This window comes from Pseudochaenichthys georgianus, chromosome 13 (assembly GCF_902827115.2).
Source record: "Pseudochaenichthys georgianus chromosome 13, fPseGeo1.2, whole genome shotgun sequence".
NCBI classification, from domain to species: Eukaryota; Metazoa; Chordata; class Actinopteri; order Perciformes; family Channichthyidae; genus Pseudochaenichthys; species Pseudochaenichthys georgianus.
Window position 1 is genome coordinate 20,670,674 of NC_047515.1, and position 21,183 is coordinate 20,691,856.

The window sequence follows — 21,183 nt, forward strand, 5'->3', positions numbered from 1 at the left end:
CAGTCTAAGAAGAACTGCAAAATATGCCTTACCAAAATGAAACTCACCAAAACCTGAGAATGTAATGTTGACAAACACTTAAACTTTATTTGATGCTCATTAGTAATTATATCTACTATTTTATTCACCTGTCATTTAAAAACACCAATTCACTCAATAATAATCACTTAATGTGATCGTGTTGAAGTGGCCAGCTTCCTGCTAAAAGACCTTCTTACTTGCTAAATAATGTTTTTTTTCCTCTTAGATCATCTATATTCATCCATCCATATATTCATAAGATATCTTATGGTACGTCCACACAGCAGCTTTTCAAAAATCTTTAAAATCTTGGAGCTGGGCGTGTCTGACATCTTGAGGATTTTTTGCGAGCAATGCGAACAACAACCAATCACATGAATCTCCCGCCCCCGACATACAAAGCAAAAAACCCCGGGGATTTTATGCGAGCAATATATATATATATATAAACTCCCCTAACAGGCGAAAACCTACCAGTTTCACCCACTGTCTCTGCCACCTCCCTCCATGCCTGGTTCCTCCGGTTTGTATCCCGTTAATAGTTCTGGTCGTAAAGAACCGGGTGATTTGCTACCGTAATTTCTCGTTTGGAATATGAGGAAATGAACTGCGGTCTGGTTCTCCCTGCTTACACGCGGTTTGATTGGCTAGCGCAGGGGTGGGGATACGTATACGAGATCATTTGGTTTGGCCCTCGAGGTAATTTATAAACACACGCAAAAAAGAAAAAATTTAAAGAAATCTAGACCGCAAAATAATTAAACAAGCGAGTGCCTGTTTCTCCTGGCAACGGTCATGGTCCTTGAACACAACACGAGCCTAACGTGTCATCACGTGGTATATGTCTCGTCTGACAGGGGTGCAGTGCTGACGGAGAGCACCAGAACGCCACTCCGGGACTTCAAAAAATTGCATACCCATAAATCCGTAGGCTACACATGCTGCAGTTTTTGCGTGGCTGTGTCTTTAGTTGTAAGCCCAGTCGCGATCTGTTCATCTGTCATTCTGATCATACAGTCAATAACTGTGTTGTTATTAGCATCTGGTTAGCTAGCTATGCTAACGAATATAAGAAGCTTTTTCTCCAACCAGTGAGGTAAAGGCACATCTTTATATGATCATTATACTTATCAAAAAACAAGAGAATAAAGTAAACAGGTATAAAATACTATATGACAGTAAAAAAAAGTTGTTATTAATAAACAAGAATACAGTTTGAAAGGAGAGTGATTTGTAAAATATCCATAAAGAAAAAGTAAATCTGCTTACAGTTCTGTTTCATATGGGTGTTGAGAGATGTTTCCATAGATCTCTTCATGTTGCTCTCAAAGTGCACCAGATTGATGCTTTCAACTTCAATATTTAAAAAAAAAAAATCTTCCCGGGGGAGCATACCCCCGGACCCCCCTAGAGGAGGTTAGGTCCCCCCCCACTTAAATCATGTCCACATGGATAGGAAACTAAATACATTTGCACACATCTTGTGTCCATATCTTTCTGTTTTGGTGGTCATGCAACAACTGTGCACGTGAATGCATGCACGAGTCAGGGTAAGATATCTGGATTAAGAGGTTGCTTTTTCTTTGCACAGCATGAAAGAAAGGCCAAATGAATGGGCTGTGATTTTTAAGCAGAGGTCAATAATTTGTACGGTCCTCTGAGGATGTTGAAAAAATTGAAATGGCCCTTGAGAGGAAAAAGGTTCCCCACCCCTGGGCTAGCGCTTCTACTGTCAGATTTGCATAAACGTGTTTGATTGGCTGACGCTTCCAGCTCAGCTTCAAAAGTTGAACATTGCTCAACTTTTGAATCCTGGAAATCCTGGAAATCTTCGCTTCGCTCCCCCACAATGCAGTTCGGCAAAAAGCGAGGCAAAGTGACGTCATCCCCATTCAAAGTCAATGGGCAGAGAAGCGTTGGAAGCGGTGGAAGATTTGTCTAAAGCTGCTGTGTGGACGTACCGTTATTTTCTTACCAACCAGACAACTGCCATTAGAGTGTAATTCATGTTTCTGATGTGTACGTGCAGTGCTGTTAGAAAATCGCTAACCGGATCAGAATGAAAACCTTTGATCGTGACACATGAGTCATCTTTGCTCCACTAAGAAGCCCATTTGTTTCATCCCATTTAAAATGAGTTATACTTTATAAGTCCCCATGGGACACTTTGTCCTCTGAATGTGACCCATCCTAAATATTTACGAGTGCTGGGTAACCACAACACGGTGCCTGGGGATCAACTGCAGTTCTATGGGCTATCACCTTGGTCATGGACAATAGCACAACTAATAAAACCAAAGTGCAGGTCTTTAGGGTGGGAAACAAGAGCTCTCAACAAATAATTCTACATGGTTTACAGTGAAGAACTAGTGCCAACCACATTCAGGTAGATACAAATGTATGTAGCAGTAGGAATTTCATGATATCCGAAACTTCAGTAACAAGTTGATGCCAACATTTTTCTAATCTCTTTTCACTAGAAATGTTAAATAAAGAATGTCGGGTATCCATCGTAAACAGATTTTCTTGGCCTTAAACAAGGACTTTCAAGGTACTCGGTAAGCATGTGGTATTCAAGCCCCCCCCCCCTTCATTAATCCATGCCACATCTAATTGTGCTAAGCCTCGACAGAGAGTCAAATGTATTCTTAACCAACAACACAATGCTCTTCCAAATCCTTTCCCGTTGCTGATAATCTGAGGTTCTGCTGACACACTACATGGCAATGGTTAAGACTAGTCAGGGTTTCAGTGTGCTGGTTCAGTTGGGACCTGTGGAGCCAATCATTGATAACGTTTCCCTTCATATACTGTATAGTTTTTGGATTGAAAAGATAAAAACCTTGGCAACCAAAGGGAACCCAGGTCTTTATAAAAATGACATTTAAGTAATACAGGGGTAAGAGTAGGATGAGGCAGAAGGGCAGTAAAGGTAAGCAGCATTTCCTGTTTGATTTTGCAACGGCGGAAAAAAGTTTTGTTGTAAACCAGGAAGTGTGCCGCCGATGCCGTATTGGTGTTGTTATATCAATAGGCAACTTAAAAATATGAAGTTAAATAACACTTAATTGCAAAACAAACTTCAGAACTTATTGTCAACTGTTGAATACATTATGCGTTTTTGAACCTAAGCAAAGTTTACAACCAGGCTGAGAGAACTTTATAAATTCAATTGTTGTATTAAATAGCCGTATTGCTCTGTGAAAAGGAAAGTTGGCCAGTTGTGGCTTGTTGATGCTCAGTAGCATGCACTGTGCCAGATGGCCCTGCAGCCTGTTTGGCAGGTCTGTATTCACCTACAAATAGAAACAGTAACAAAAAGAGAGGGTGGTGGGAAATTGAAACAAACCAAACCATTTCTGACATTACTTATTAAATGTCAGTGTTTCCGCCAGACCAGGGCTGAGAGGGCGTCCACCCCGAGAGCGGGGGGGGGGGGTTCGGCTATCTTAAAGCGCCGGCTGTTTCGGCTCCCAAACGGCTCTTCATGTTACCACAGTTTACCACGGAGCCTCAGTATAGCCGCGCGCTCGCTCCACTAAAACCCCCCCGCGCATTGCTTCCAAATCGCACACGTTCCGTGTTGTCCGGTAGCAGGCACCTTCGATGTCGGGGAAACGATCTTCAATACTCCGAAAAGAATCCCACCAGACTCCTTTGCCCCTCCAACAGAGGGATGTCCTTGTCCTTTTTTCCTTTTCGTCATTTCCAGTGATAAAAACTCTCGATCTTCTCTGGAATTATTAATATTTTTGGACGCCCTCGGCTCGAGTTCAGGGTGTCCCGAGCTGAATAAGGCCGTCAAATGACGGCAAGACGCCCACCTGGCGGAAACGCTGTTAAATGTTGTAGCCTATTCATAGTTTATAAGTCTCTTTCACTGTTCATAATGAAAATTGGGCCCCCCGGCTACCCAGCAGGGTAGAGCTGTCCCCATTCATTACAACACTGCGGTACTTTTCCAACAAAGGTTCATGCGAACTTAGTTCATGATCGCGTTCACACCAAAAAGAGCCGGTACTAAAAGTAGTTCATGCGAACCTTTTTACCCCCTCGAAAGTCCCTGCTAGAGAGCAGGGACTTTCGAGCAGCTCTTTTTTGAGAAAAGAGCTATATTCCTGATTGGCTGGGCGAATTGCAAACCACGCCCCGTAAAACTCCCAAAAAGTTTTGTGAAGCCGCCATTTTATTATCCTTGCATTAGCATTATTAGCATTAGCATTAGCCCAGCGCAGAAACGCAGAGAGACTAACTTATGGCAACACAAAATAAAACATGGGAGCGGTGGAGATGAGGAGGTGTCGGCGTTCTGGCGATTTACTCGGAAGGCTTCAGTAGAAGCTGCTGGGAGTCCCAGCAGCTTCTACTGAAGCCAGTCCCCAACTCCGGGGACTTCCGGCCGGGGACTTTGGGCGGCAGTATACGCCGTGAAGTGGTTTCCGGCCTGCCAGTAAACCCAAAGCAGAAGAAGAAGAAGTGACGTCAGCGGCTTCATTTGCCTAATCCTCCCCCAGGGACTTTTTCTGGTGTGAACGCGATCTGTACTTAGTTCATGCGAACTAAAGAGTTCGCATGAACTAAGTTCGCATGAACCTTTGTGGGAAAAGTACCGCAGTGTGAACGCGGCTAATGGCAGTTTCCCCACTTTGATGAGCTTGTCATGTTTTGGATTGTATATAAAGACGGATGACATGACATCTCCCTAAAAGTTAAAGAGGCCCTATAATGCTTTTTGGGGGTTTTGCCTTTCCTGTAGTGTGCTATATAGGTTATTGTGGAAGGTCTGCAAAAGGTAAAATCTCAAAGTTCACGCATCACTTTGATCATAATTGTATTCATCGAAATATTATGGTAATTTGTTAGAAGGGGGATCAAGCTAATAAGCAGCGGCCGTGCTCGGCCTGTGATTGGCTCGTTTGGGACCTTGATACTGTGTTTCCAGGTCCCGATGACTACTGCGCAGACTCTGACTCAAAATGACATCAAATGACTATCTTCCTTGTATACTACATTAGGCTAGTCTCTCTTTTTGGAGAGATTGATCAAAATTGCCATAAACATCACAAGATAATACATTGTGAATGTTTATTAAAACTATACAATCTGTGTAACTTAAAGAGCCTGTGACACGGTTTTCCCCCATTATCCAAACCCATCAATTTGAGTACATATTGTCCCCTTGAAAACCGTTACTGAACTGATTTTGGATATTTGTACTTTGATAACCATTAATCTGCCTTCAATGTTGACAATTTTCTAGATCTTCTCGCGGATTCTTCAAGTCCCGCCAAATGATGGGTGACGTCATTGCGGGCACAGCGCTCCAGCTGCACCGTTCAGGATCCCAGCTTCTGCATGTAAACCTTTATATATATACAGTCAGATGTAAACGCACGACGGCGCACACAGCAGCAAGCTCAGACAGCGATGACAGGTTAATGTTGAACGTGTCTGAGAGCTCATATGAGGCTGAAGGATCGGTTTATGTTGTATCTGTTAGAAGTTTAGGAATGAGGTGCGTCAATATGGGCGATCATACGGTCATGTAGCCAGTGGTGGACTGGGACTAAAAATCATCCCGGGACTCTCGACCGGCCCACTTCGGTACCGCTAGTAAATTGTCAACGGGGGGAGTGGGGGATGTCAGGGGCGGCGGGTGCTGTAGATAGTAAATGTAAATATGTAAATATTTGTGTCACTGCATCCTGGTAAAATACAAATATAATGTATAATGTCTGTGTCTTTGACATTAGCGCTGCTAGCCACCTGTGCCCTGTACTACGAAGCCAGTTCAACAGACCCTGGATATGTTTGAGTAACAAACAAACTAACAACAACAAACTAACAAACGAGATCTCGCTAAGCGGTCCTACGACGCTGGTTATCAACTCGGTAAATCAAGCCAGGGTTTCTCTCTCCAGCTGAGAGCGTGTTCACGTCTAAGACACGAGTGGATCTGACTTTAATTACATTTGTCTCGAGTGTTTTGTCAACATAATGTGTTAAATAATACTTCTGCATACAGTCTGTGACACTGTGAGTGTTGCACGGCCAGATGAGGCTGGAGAAGCTGACTCAGATAAGGAAATATATGATATTATATGATCGATGATCTGATTGATGATGTAATATGAATGATAAGTGCGACACGTCGGCGTCTTCTCTGCATACGGCAGTTTAAACTGTATTTTCTTTATCCTGTAATATGACTTGAGAGATTTAAACTCTGCACACTGAGTTGATCTCTTTTCTATAGACGCCGGAGGCGGGCAGCGTCAGGTAAAAGAAGTTATTTAGCCTTCTCAAACCTGAGCCTCACGCGCCGCCTATGGGGGATGTGCTAGTTACTTATCCGACCGGCCCACTTCGGTACCGGCCCATCGGGATTCGTCCCGATGGCCAGTCCGCCACTGCACCCAGCCCACGTAAACTGTCAACGGGGGGAGCCTCGCTGCGGGGAAACGGTGGACCTAGTGTCCCGATCGGAGTGGGAATAATAATAATAATCCGTGCATTTTATCCATTCATTTCCCCAACATTGTGGTAAAAAAACCACACGTTTAATCCATGTTGGTGTACAACTACAAAAAGCATCGGTTTGTTTTCTCATCAGGAAATGCAGACCGGCTCAAACAAACGATTTTTAATCATCATCCTCACGATCATTTAATGTGTTCATATGTTCGCCGAATTGACATGAAAGCACTAATAAATGTAGTTTCATCCACTTGAGTTTACAACTACAAAAATAATCGATTTGTTTTTATATCACATCTGACGGGAGGAAATTCAGCAGCTCTCACTCCCGATTTTTAATCCTAATGTAATCATCATCTTCACCACGATCATTTATGTTTATGTTCGCCGAATTGACATGAAAGCACTGACAAATATGAATATACTGTAGTCAACTTCATTAAAACGTTATTAACGTGCCTAATCTCAGTAATTCACCATTTCTACGCATGACAACACACTTTGTCCGTGTTTGGCTCTCGAAGCGTTCCCGCATTGACGTCACTTCCGGCTTCCCCCAAAACTTCAAAATGAGTCGAAGGAATTTCCCGCGATGTTCGAAATTATTGATATTTAACGGAACGGTATCGCTTTTTCTTTTTTAAACTGACGGTTCGAGATTACTAGTAGCCCAATATTTCATTGCACAACAGTTGTTGGGATGCTGTCACAGGCTCTTTAATGTTAGCAAGTTCACTTTGAACACCTGTTTTTTTTATTCTCTGGTGATGTAATCTTTCCTCTATCCTATCCTTGTTTTTCAGTCTGCCTGAGATGCTGTACTTGAGCTGTTGTTTATTTGGTTGTCATGACTTTTCTAGTGATTAATGTTTTGTCACCATGGTGTCATCACTGTGCCAGATGCTCTTCCTCAGTGGAGTAAGAGTGGACAACCAACAAAAAGAAAAAAGAAAAAAAGAGCGGACAACCTTTCTAGTTCTGCACTTGCAACTTCTAAACCATTCTTCAAATTCCATAACAGAAGCGAAATAAGTTAGTACGGAAACACTGGTAAGTAATGGTAAATCAACAATAAGAAGTATGCTTTATGTGTTGTTTTTCTGTCAGCCAAGTCTAACATAAATGTTGTGATTCATCATTTCGCACATTCTGGCGAGACAACTTCATGTTCAATCTAGACAAGCAATGAATCATGAACAACCTGTTACTAAACCTGCTAAGCAAATCTGTTCATATTTACTGTTAGAATGTTATATCAGGTGTTCCTTTTTCAAAAAATCCAATCAATATTCAAGAAACATTTAGCATTGACATTCGATGCACTTGCGTTCATCCCGTTACCAACTAAATCAAAGGGACTTTTATTGAAAGCACTGATTGGTAAGCTGGATCCTGTATTCCCCTCATGCTCCTCATATATATGTCAGTACAAAGAGCGAAGGAAAGCCCAAGGTTGTGCTTCTCTGAGACAGACTGACGAGGCGTGGTCTGTCTTCACAACGGCTCCAGTGAGGACGACAGATGGCACAGAGGCACCTTATGACACAACATGAGCTTCCTCACACACACACACACACACACACACACACACACACACACACACACACACACACACACACACACACACACACACACACACACACACACACACACACACACACACACACACACACACACACACACACACACACACACACACACACACACACACACACACACACACACACACACACACACACACACACACACACACACACACACACACCTTGTTGGCCAATCAGAGACTGGGCTGTAAAAATAGACACTGGGACAGGGCTAAACTCCAGAGAGTTCAGGCTAGAATCTCCGGAGACATCGACCGAGAGGGAATACTATTGCAATTCATCTCGGCACTTAAAAACAGGGTTGTGATGAATTAGAACCAGGCGATGACTTTTTTCAGATTTTATGCCTGCTCGTTATACATGTAATAGGACTCTCAATATGTGATGGTTTTAAGTGGCCTGGACTCATTTCATTACCAATGGACATACATGGATTTGAGGGGCATATCTATCATTAATGAGTTTAAGGTGATAAAACTAAGCATATCCATTTTCAAAAATACCATTCTCATTGATGGGTATTGTTAAACCTTATTTGTTTGACCTTCAAATGAAAATTCAAGCGCTAATAACTACTATTCCTGTTTTGATTTGTTTCTTTGTTTCTTTTTGGCTTTGATTTTGTTTTTGTTTTGTTTGTCTACCCTCCCTCCCAAATGTAAAGCGTCTTTGGGTTCAAGAAAAGCGCAATAGAAATACAATTTATTATTATTATGCACATAGACAAATACACTTCAAAAGACCGTAGCCCAATTCAGTGTAAGTATACAAAGCATGTATTTCACCTTAATTATCTTGCCACTTTTTGGGGTAGCAACTGTCCTGCGGTTATTTCAACAAGCTCTCTTTGAGACACTAGTATACTAACCGCAGTTGCTTCAGCCCACAGCTTGCTTGCATTGTGGGGAAACATTTTCACCCCATCAGTGAATAAATATCAAGAACCTCAGGCAAAACAGCCGCTCCAAGATTGAGCACTCCAATCACAATGTCTTATGTTGCAAAGGAATTTCAAATTTGCATTCCTCCAAGCTATTTTTCTGATTAAGTTCTATGAGAAAATTAGTTGGGAACAGGGTTGTATATTTTGCACAGCACATCACTGCCATGATCTGGATACTGCAGTCCTACTAGTGTTTAAAAGCCTGATCTGCTTTGTAGATACAAATCAATACCAAAACAGTAAACAACAAATTAGAGACAGTGTATACACAATCAAAAGTAATATAAAAGTTGACCATGATAAACCATTGTATTACTTGATTTACCTCTAATAAATAAATGGTAGAACAAGTCATCTTTAATAATGTAGGATTTTGTTGAACATTTTTTGTAGACTCAATATAAATTGCTCTCATTCATCAACACCCACTAGAGGAGTGGGCTTAAGGTATCAGCAGAGACCCTGTACTCTGTCTGTATTTTCTCTTTTTATTTTTATTTTTGCTGTATCTGCAACGTTTCTGGGCATATCCCTGCCCCTCGCTATGCGTCTGCCTTCAGTCTTCACACCTGAGGCTCCCTCTCCCCCAGGCTCTGTTCTGCCCTGGCTGACACTGTAATCGGTGTTGGAAGATCGGAAAACTCAGCTAAATTCTCTTGTCTGAACACATACGATGCCCGTAAGCTAGCTCTATTAAAGATTTCTAAACTTGCTTGCTAGTGTCTTTGGGCCGGGAAACAAGCCTACTTTAAATATCGTGCTTACAAACTGCAATGGACACATCCTAACTCTGCCTATTAATTGTTGCAATGTAACACTGAAAGTCAATCCAACACACAGACAGACAAGAGGGGGAATGCTAATGTAGCTGTCTTCCTCATTATATCAATGTACCAGAAACCCTGAATTAACCGTTTTTTCCAATATGGCGCAGTACGACTGATGTGTGACATGCATACCGCAGCAGTTGATGTCAAATGTTTGTAATGCTCCAGCATGATTGCTTACATCCGTCCAGTGGTGAAACTGTGCGCTGACCCTGTTCAGTCAGAATTTGTTTGAACTGTGTGCTACTGTAGCCACTCAGGCAGAGAGAGCAGCCATGTGCTGTCATAAGGCAGAGTATAGCACTTCACAGGCATATCTCCTCTTCCCACTAATGGTGGTTGATGTAAAGAAATCTCCAGTGGGAGTAGATATACAAATCACCAGCATGCCATTGAGAAAACATTGGATGAGTGCAGTTTGCCAACAGCATGTACACCACGGTTACAGATGTGTTCCAAGAGCGAAGTGTTTTTAATCATAGTCAAATAATAAAAAATGTAAGTAGTGATTTACAAAATGTGCATCCATTTTCATAAAACTGCCAATGTTTCAAAAGTGTTTTGCTTGAAAACCATACCATACCATAAAAAAGCTGTAGGGAAATGACTGTAATGTTGAACCACAACCATGAACATAAAACGATTGAATTGCTGAAAAGTGCAGGCTCGGAACGATTAGTAAATACAATCAACAATGATAATAATTTTGGATAGCAATAGTTCTATATTGTTGTTCTTCCAGATAATGTGCCAACATTTTCAAACTGATTAAGGCTGCAAAGATACCCAGTCTATCTATACTGGCATGGCCACTATGAATGGTGATGTGAAATATTTGAATTTGCTTTAGAGGGTCTGTCATCTGCCTTTGCTCTCTATGACATCCATGGAAGAAATGCACAATGGGGTCCATGACACATCCGGCTTCTGCTGGCAAAGAGTGCAAGACATCTTCCAGGCAGTGGAAGTCAATGAGTCACACTGGGAGGAGATCCTTTAGGGAGGAGTGTGATAGACATCTTAAAAAATATATACCGATGTTTGGATATTGCATTTTCAGTCTGCCAGCATTCGTTGTTAGCTGTATCCCTCTTGACGAAGAGTTTATTTTTTATATGAAGCATACATTAGCCCATTACCAACCTATTTTGAGCCACAAAAACCTGTTTCTTGCGGTCAGTGTGGTCAACGCGGCGCGACCACGATCCACTTGAACGTCTGGTCGTTCAGCTGTGACTGACATCTGCCCTGAGCCAATCATTGCAACCCTGTTGGGGTTAAATACAGCTTGGTGCTCAGACCTTCTGCAGACCCTCGACACAGCATTGGCCTTACCGCAATCGTGCAATATCACTTACCACAAGAAGCATGGAACAGGTTTAAGCCTTTCCAGACAAAGGATTAGCAAATCCTCATGACCTCTCAATCTATCACAAGGTTAAATGCTGCCAAAGAGAAACACTACATGGACCCACACCCTAACCCTTTTGTCAGAAAACTCTTTGATAAGGGGTATGTGGTTGTGTAGCTGTCCAAGGATGCTCTTACCAAGCCAAACCATATCCAAACTGCCATTTCAAAAATCAGATGCAACACCAGATCTCTAGCAATGGCGAGTTAACTATAGTCCTCCAGTGACCTCTGAATCAGAGATGGACTCTAATCCCCTCCAATCTTCCACCTCCAGTCTGTTCGGTCCAGGAATTCTGCTCTGTTCAACTCTCGATGATATTACCTGTTAATGGGAGCAATTCAGAGCATTTATTGGGAAAGAAAACATAAAAATGACCCTTTATAGCTTCTGAAAATGTCTTCAACGCCCAAGCTCCAGTGATTACATCCGATAGGTTGACTTACCTAAAATGGGGTCTGTGGTAAATAGTCAGCATCTGTCTGTGTGGTACATCGGCCTGTTGAAGGGGGTTCTGTGACTCTATCTGTATTCACAGAAATAAATGTTTTAATGCATCCCGGTTAAAATTACCTACACCTCAGGTGTAAGGGAACTAGCTGTCAGAATGGTAAAAAAAGACATTAATTTCACAATGCCATCTGTTACATCTGTTGTTGACAGCTTTATTACTCCACGTACTGCAGAACACAAGCAGCGAGGAAAACGACGGTACGAGAATATGTCATTTCTTTGACATCTCTAAAGTGGCTATTAAGATTTCAGATTGTTATAATGTTTAATTTTGAATGAAAATAATGTATGTATTATTAAACGGATATGCATTTGCATTTACAGGAGCTACACCTTATGCTACAAATGTAAAATGGGTGTCATGTTGCCACGTACGTTTTTTTTAATCTTTGGGCATTTTGGATACATAATTTAAAATTACTCTGCACAAATAAGGATTATGAAGTTAATTCCATATCCCAATGACATCACCTCCTCTGATATTTGTTGTCCAAAAACAATGACATGTGGCTGTAGGACAGGGTGAGCCAACACAATGCTCATGAGCGCATGGTAGCCCACAGCGAGCCAACAAGGATCCCAGGCCCAGTCTAAAAATAGCATGATTGACACTTTACATTTTCAACCTGTACTCTGTCCACAAAACCTTTTTTCTGGTATAACACTGTACTTACTGTCACTTTTACAGATACTTCCAATCAAAATGGTGGAGGGCCAGGTTAAATACCACAAAGAAGCGGGCTCTGTCTAACTTCAGGTCTTGTACAAAACAATCTTAATCACAGCAATAATTCCTTGTCTGCAAAATGTAATGAACCCACCAAGCAGCAGTCCTCTCTCCCTACAGGATTCAGCCTTTGTTTCGTACAGAGCAAAAGCCACAGCAAGTTGGACATTTCATTTCTGCGTATATTCTGTATCATAGCAACCAGACCCTACCAAAGCGCCCCAGATGACAAAATGCTGTGCCTCCAATGCGCTCACAGCTGGGTAATTTTAGAAGAGTGTCTTGACATTTCAACTGGAGAAAAACACTTTGACTTTGTGCATTGACAAATGTTGAAAAATATGTTTTGTTGAGAACAGAGAAATCAATTAACTTTTGGGTTGTGAATGTTCATGTTTTATTATCTTTGTTTTCCTTTGATGACTTGGTAAAAAAGATCAATAATGATTGTGAGATAAACGTATGTTCATAGACATACAACTATCTTAAGCAAATGGATATTACTAATATTATATCAAATAATAAGCACTTCATAACACTCTCTACCTTTCAGGCAGCTCTCAAAATGTTGGCTGTAAGAAATAACACATTTAGAAAAAAAAATTGATCAATTGAAATCTTTTTAGGCAACAATTTTCTGAATAAGAGCCTTTGCATAAAGAGTAGGTTGTTTGAGTGCAAGTGTGATGGTCATATAAAGTACTCAAAAAGCTTTGGAATGCTATGTAATCAAACTAAATGTCTCACATAAAAAAAGAAAATATGGGTAATACTATTAAGTTGACTTTTAGGATATACTTGCCTGCAGAATTACTTTACCTGGAATCCCTGACATCCTTTCAAAGAGGATCCCGCATATTGAATGGATCAGAAACAGCTTTGGCTTGTCAGGAGATAGTGCCTTCTCAGAGTGATTCAATTAGAGATTACAAATTACTGCTTTTTTACAGAATGAGTGTCACTTCACTCCTTTAATGATGGATATTTCCCCCATGATTAAATTACTGCATGTCATGACTTTGTGTGAAACAGAGGTATCTCCAAGTTGCCAGGCAATGACTAAGCCAGTGTAGCGTTAGCAGATAGGAGACACACTATGGTGACTAAATAAAAAGAAAGCCAGGGGCATAGCAATCTAAATTTCCCCTGCTCAGTGCATGATGATGCACCCTATAGTGTTTTAATAATGAATGTACCATGATGTGCATGGATGCATGAGAAGACACACACATTGCTTCTCCTCACACTCCATACAAGAAGTCGAAAGCTAAATCATAGCCAACAGCATATTGCTTTATGACGGTTATGAGACGTGCACTCATTTTCTTAAACTCAGACGGACACACTGTAAAGCTTGCTTTCAGGAGTTTGCGTTGAGAAGACTAAATTGCGACACTTCTTTCAGCATGAATAGTGACACGAGTGTACACTTGTTTCTTTTTTAAGGGGCCACATGGGCCAAAGACAAGGCTGTACTAAGGGCCCTTTCTGACTTCACAGTTGGGTCCAAACCAAAAGAACAGGTACTAGGAAACCACGAGCAGAATAGCTGGTCCCAGGTTTGATGAAAACAGGTGGTCTCGTTCCAAATCAAACCATGGTCTGGTTCATAGAGTGTAGAAGCCTTTTAAGGATGGTTCCTATTTTTTTGACCAATTAAAGGAGGTTCTGGCAGGCTATCGTCACGTTATAAAGAGTTACAGAGTGTCTGTTGGGAAAAGTTCAGTGCTTAGCATGTGTGGTAAAGCAAGAGAGAGAGGAGAGAGAGAGAGAAAGATGCGCTAACATCTGACAGCCATTGGAGCAGAAGATACATTAGCAGTCGAGTTGTCAAGTGGCAGTAAACGTGTACAGTGTTGGTACGTTTATCGTAGGTGATAAAAACATGTGGTATATAGTTAGTTAGCAGTCTTGCATAATTGCAACGTAAAACAAAGAACAAGACAATCATATTATTTAAACACTGTTACAAAGCTGTGAACCTTTGCTCAGACTTTCAGGTGTGAAAGGCGCCTTACTCCTGAGCCACAGGAGTCCTGTATTCCCCTGATTCTCACACAAGGAGGGCTAGGAAGAGCAATGTCTTCTTAACAGCCGAGGCAAAAGGAGAAATCTGTGAGTATTTATTTGCAAGTGAATAGCCTTGTGAGAAAAGATTATAAATATTTTTCCAAGTGCACCAAGCATTTACATAGCAGACGGTGACCGGTCAAAACTGACCAACTGAGCATCAAAAAGGAAATAGCCACAAAGTTGTCTTAAGCATTGTCTAAAGAGATGCAAGCCTGAACAGATGGTTATACCTAGTCGATATTAGATACTTGACAAAAGTCTGCAACAGTGTCAAAGGCTTCTTTTGTCCCGCAGAGCAACTGCCTCCAAGTGGAGAGAGGCCATATAATGCCTAAAGGTTTTACCAATCTAGGGTTACATGTCCTCGGGGATCCTCTGCTCAAAGTGCTAGCCTATTTTGTTTTGTACAGTTTTGATGAATGACAAAGACACACTACTCTAATTTTGTGATAGCTCTGAGGTCTTAATATGTTTCCAGTTTTGAGAGAAGGAAATATACCGTGGTATGAAGTAAGATTTTGTATTCCATGTTTTATTCCTTCTTATTCCATTGCAATGTAAATACTGTTATATTTTACTACATTTTTAATTATTTTAAATATTTTTCTAGTTCTCTACCTGTGTTTTTAATTGTTGTTTTTATGCACCACGACACCAAGACAGATTCCTGGAACGTGTAAACCTACCTGGTAATAAACCTGTTTCTGATTCTGATTTCTGAAGATTGCAATCTGAGCTAAAAAGCAATACGAATGAAGCAGGTTTTCAGTACATGTCCTCAGAAAGAATAAACACAACAATCTCGCCTCAGAGGCCTCAGTGTTTAACCTAATTCATGCTCTTAATGGAAACCTGATTAAGCCTCACAGGGCTGATATACTGACCACCACAAACGCTTATCAGGGACAAAACAACCACTACAACCCACAGTCTGTGGCTCGTCTGTAAGCAGGCCCTTAGGAAAGGAGTTTTAATATTCACTTCACGCTTCACTGGGTCACGTGCATGTGTAATGTCATCTTTATAACGTCCTTAGGCAACGCGGCTTCTCTCAACTCTCTCAGACCTGGATCTGTCTGAACCACTCCCCATCATTAGTAGAGTCAAGTAGTTCTGGCTGCAACAAACCACAGTCTCTTTTGTGCCTTTCCTTCCTAATACTGGATAAAAACCTTGCCATCTATGAGATATAAAAAGAAAGAAATATGGCAGCTGGAAAAATACAGTCTAAGGTTTGATTCACTGACTGTTTCACGGTTAAGATAACATGTGAATTCCTTGAAAAGTCTGAATAGATTAAATACCCAACACATGCATGGGTGACAGTTCACAGAAATTGTCTCCGAATCCAGTTGTTGTGTTTTTCCATCGTCAGCTCCATCCTTAAACATATTCTGGTCCGATAAGCAGCCTCTACTGTAGCTCTGCAGCAGCCTGTCAGCAGAGCAGACACTCTGTTCTTGGCGGCTTCAGTTATTTGATAAGACAAAACTAAAATCCCAGATAATGGAGGTGAGAAGAGAGCAGGCCTCGCACTTCACCTGCTTTGGCTGGATTTCCCAAATGGACCTTTCTCATAACGTCTGTGTCTGACTTTAATATCATTTTGCAGAGCACTGGTTGACCCTTGAAGTGAAAGACAAATGTCTGCAGATGCACAGTACAATCAATATTGCTGCTCTGGTTCAGAACAAAATTAACCGACATCAGCAAAATTGCTTTCAACAATGGTTTTAAGTTCATATTTAATTATGTTTTGCATTAGCAGACTAATGAAGCCCTGAGTCAAGATGTAGTGTTAAAAGAACAAAGAACTGACTCACAGAACATTTCATTGACAATAATGTTGATAAACAAAATGAATTGTTTTGAGTTTTTCCTTTAAGATAAATATGACATTTATGGGTTTTTAATGTAATTGTAAAAGGAATACATTTTGGGAAGAGGTTTTTTTTTGTGCCAATACCAGTTGACTAACGTTAATAAACCATGCCAGCCGATCGATTTGGGATTGTTACACTAAAAGAACAACAATACAATAGAAAAACACTGGTATGTCTACCAATTATATGAAATGGAAGAAAACAGTCTGTAGAGCAAGGTAGGCAGAGGGGGTAGTGAACAAAGACATGAAGTTAGTATGATCCTTTGTGGGGTGTAATAAGGAATCATTATTAAAAGAAAAGAAAATACAACTGACGAAACTGAAAAATACACACAATAGATTGGACATCATTGGGACACTACTGGTATACTGTGAACTACTACTGCGATGCAGGGGGCTGTTTAGCCCGAGGGTACAGCATCGAAGAGGATCCAAATTAAAGAACATCTTACGCATGCATAGAGTATTTCATTCATTTATATTTCTACACACGTACAGGGCAGCCTTTAAAAAGAGTATGACAAGAGTGACAAGGACTCTTCTAGTGCATCAGAATTGTGCTTTTATAAAAGCTGCATGTTCAACTAAATAGGAGGGCCGTGTGTGGTCAGGGGCAGAGGTGGGAAGTAGTGAAGTACAAATACTTTTCTGGTATCAGTACTTTACTGCACTACTTATTTTTCTGACGACTTTTTACTTTTACTTCTTACATTTTGAACACAAATACCTGTACTTTCTACTCCTTACATTTTCAAAACAGGTTTGTTACTTTAGTTCTAATCTGTGTTTGGTGGCGTGATCATTATTATTTAGAGTCATTGCGTGCCTATTGATTTGAACACGATCCGTGTATCCTTCATTTCCTGGTCTTCTCTAAAGAAGAGGGACCAATGAGAACTTTGTCATGTTGCCGTTGTTAAGCATCGACACATTCATTAGCTAACAAAGACATTATTGTTCTATTAATATAAAGGGAGGTCAGTTACTCTTTAAAACAGCTGGTAGTTATGGGTAATTTTTACTTAAGTACATTTTGAAGCCGATACTTCTTTACTTTTACTTGAGTAAAGAAGATTAGTCAGTACTCCTACTTTTACCAGAGTATTTTTAAACATGATTATCTGTACTTCTCCTTGAGTAAAGGATGTGTGTACTTTTGCCATCTCTGGTCAGGGGTAAATCAGGGCAACCCTACTTTTGGGTTTTGCTGCTATTGGTCAAGGTTGTCCTGCTGCTGCCGTTCTGCAAGGTGTGACCATTTGTGCCTTAGATATTATATGCCTCATCATTACGTCAGGGACCAAATAGGAAGGTCTTTGCCTTTAATCAATCTGTGTAGCAGTGACCTGATTGGCTGTGGTCTTGCAGCAACTGAAGAGAGACCAACAGGACTTGCCGTGTCTTCTTCGGAGGAAAGGATATCTATGTTTTGTTGTATCTCCTAAATAAATAACAAATGTGTTGCCAGCAGCACACAATGTGAAATATTCACATTTTAAAGGTTATGTTGGAAGAAGCAGCTCCATTGTTTTGAGCATTGTTGATTTCCATCCTTATGAAAGAAAGCTAAGTCAGATGTGAGAAGGAGGTCTTAGCTCTTGCAGTGAGCCATGATTCCATCTTGAATTGTAAATGGAGCAGCTACGTCATTATTCCCACATGACCTGCCTGATGATGTAACACAAGCCTACTGTACTAGAGAGTCACACTTTGCTGTTGAAGAGGGACGCATATGGTGAGATGGAGATTGCATTTCATACATCATACCAAAAGGATTGAGGACATTAGAAACCCATCCATTATCTCACCCAGGTTTGCTTATCTCACTAGAAATGCAGTCTTGAAATCCTCCCATATTGCAGGTATCAGTTAGAAGAAGATTAATGAATAATTTTGACAAGAGGCCCAACAGACCCACTGAGCATGAAGCCGGCGGAGAGGAAGGGGAAGAGAAAGATTAATTCATCCCAAATCTGCAAAAAATGTGCAGTCACCTCCATAAAAAAGCCTTATAAAAGTATTTCTTCTGACATTTGTGCAGGGGCCAAACACAACCGTAGATTCAGTAAAGGAATACAAAACAAACATAGATGTTAGCTTCAGTGATAGATAGCGCATTAGTTATGTGAGATAGTGATCAGTCAAAAAGCTGTTACATCGATATTCATCATAACTGTATCTAACACTATGGATGTTGAGAAACCTGCAGTCAACGCCCAAATTCTGAAACCGTGACGGTAGATTATATTATGATGTTATATTGTGAAAAGTCAGTGTTAAAGTTGACAGGCCAGTTAGTTGGTGTTAGCTGTTAAAGAGTTGCACTATAGTGCGTTAATGCATTATTCAGTTAATATTCATATTTGGCAAATGTTATGTATACAGCTATCATGATTTATTCAAATGCAGGCTTGTAAAACCGTTTTGGAATAAAAACTAAAGTTTTCCCTGCGATATGAAATGTAAATGTTAAACATTAATAATGGCACAAATCTATATCAGCCTCAAACATCAAAGTATGATAGCAAAATTATAATAACTGTTAAGATCCTTTACTTGGAGTATCTCATGTGGTATAACTCTCCTACACATTTCTCATAGCTTCAGATGTCCTGACAAGATGTTCTGTCTCAAACATAGAGGATTTCCAGAGCTCATCTAATGCTTCCATAACATTAACACGTTGACTCCTATTATTAGTGTAAGTGGTGGGAGATAGATACATGCGTTATATATTAGAATGTGCTTAAATTCTAGAAGTCTGAATCCTATCATCAGGGTCTTGAATATTGACATTCTATATAAAATATTCCAACCTCAGACAAATGGTGTTCTCATTACAATGCAGGGCTCCACTCCCTGTGCGTTTCTTTCCTGCCTGAGGAGCACCCTTGCACATATTGAATTGTACATAGAGGATTAAAAGGCTATCCCACGATTACCCTGATCCTGAGTGAGCTGAGAGAACTTCTCCAACCATAATCGCCTCACATGTCAAATTACTGATTTTAATCAACAACAATAAAAATGCTGTGGAAAGGCTATTAAAAATGTAATTTGTCACAAAACTCCCTCATTTAGATTTACATAACGATACATATTTGAACCAACTTAGAGGATCTCATTTCAAAGCCTGTATCGTGGCATCAGATTACATAACAGATGATTCCGGGTAGAAGTTGTGCTTGCTCTGTTGCGGTGCCAGAGAGAAGAAATAAACCCACAACTGTCCCTTCATGTAGTTTATTCAAGTGAGGAACCATTGTTGATAACCATTCCGATAAATGCCATGGCACTGCACACAGGTCAGGTGCACTTCATAATAACATGTGTTTGCACAATGTACCTTTAACTGAGAGAACGTGACTCAACCCAGAAGGCTGTGTGTGTGTGTGTGTGTGTGTGTGTGTGTGTGTGTGTGTGTGTGTGTGTGTGTGTGTGTGTGTGTGTGTGTGTGTGTGTGTGTGTGCGTGCGTGCGTGCGTGTGTGTGTGCGCGTGTGCGTGCGTGTGTCTACAAATACAAGGAGCCCAGCATCACTTCCCATCAAAAACAAACACGTCCCATCCGAACTGAGACCGTAAACATGATCATATTTTCAGAGAAAAACATAAATCCCCATGCCACATTTCCATTCACATAATTCCCCCATTCGTGCTAATACAATTTTAAACCCTGTCCTTCTTGAGCATTATTGTTTTATTTAATGCACAATAAAGCTAAGTCAGCGCACAGGCTGGTCACGCAGAGTGTACGCAATATGTAGCCCACTGTGGGTTTGCCTTCAGAGAAAATGGTACCCTAGCACATTAGCAGCAAGCTGTCTTTACTTAAAAACACAAAACCCTGCTCGCCAGTAAGCTAATTAGCGCGAGGCGCAGTACCGTTGCCGATGCATCAGCTAAACAGAGCCTGCGGGCAGAGGGAGAGGAGGGGGAGGAGGACCAGGGGGCGAGAGTATACCTGCCGTCCGGACCACTGTTATAGGGTGCCGAGTCAAACATAAACATTTATATCGTAAGTGTTGAATGAGAGATGTTCTTACCTGCACAGCCCACAAGTAGCAAGGCTAAAAAAATATCCCTTATCTTGACCATCGCAACTCCCGAGTCAACGTTAAACGGCTCAGCTAACGTTTATTTTCCGTTCGCGCCCTACCGTGTTGCACTCGTGTTTTCCTGCTTTATCTCAGAAACTCTTCATCCTAATCTATTCCTCTGAAGCAGGTCGGTGGTAACTGTCAGTAGGAGCGTCGTTGATGGTGACAAGCAGCGGCCAGAGATTAGCAGTGATGAGCGCCAGTGCACTGTTCAAAGTCTGACTGACAAGCAGAGCCTTCTCACAAACGTGGATCAATCCGCGGAGGAGAGGACAAACCCTGGGAAGTAGTGCGCGAATCTCAAAGGGAGCCAGTGTCATCACAGGGAAACCCCCGCAATAATCATAATACAAAAAGACAAGAAAAGAGGCTACAGTTCAAATAATGCTAAGGGATACTATTATTGTATCAGTTTTGAAAATACACGTAAGACTGTGTTCTAGCAATAATAAAAGAGGTACTTAAATAATAAACATTCCAGTTAAAAAAAATTGCATTCAGGATATTGTTCATGTCTTCATTACCAGACAAGGTAAACATTTTATTTAGAGCTTAACGGTTCTACAGTTTATGCATGTTATAACTACATGCTAAATAATAATAT

General features: G+C 40.9%; 1 protein-coding gene across 9 annotated transcripts in view; it reads right to left on the reverse strand.

Moving 5' to 3' along the window:
• The window catches only part of ncam1b (neural cell adhesion molecule 1b), an 81,187-nt gene extending 60,303 nt beyond the window's left edge, over positions 1 to 20,884 (reverse strand). For 3 of the 9 annotated variants that reach the window (XM_071205137.1, XM_034097388.2, XM_071205140.1), the window contains exon 1: positions 20,526 to 20,884. In XM_071205137.1, coding sequence (XP_071061238.1) covers positions 20,526 to 20,577 — 52 coding nt within the window. In that variant the 5' untranslated portion in view covers positions 20,578 to 20,884. The remainder of the gene's footprint in view (positions 1 to 20,525) is intronic. The other 6 variants (XM_034097390.2, XM_034097386.2, XM_034097384.2 and 3 more) reach the window with 3 other exon arrangements.
• Between the last annotated feature and the right edge of the window lie 299 nt (positions 20,885 to 21,183).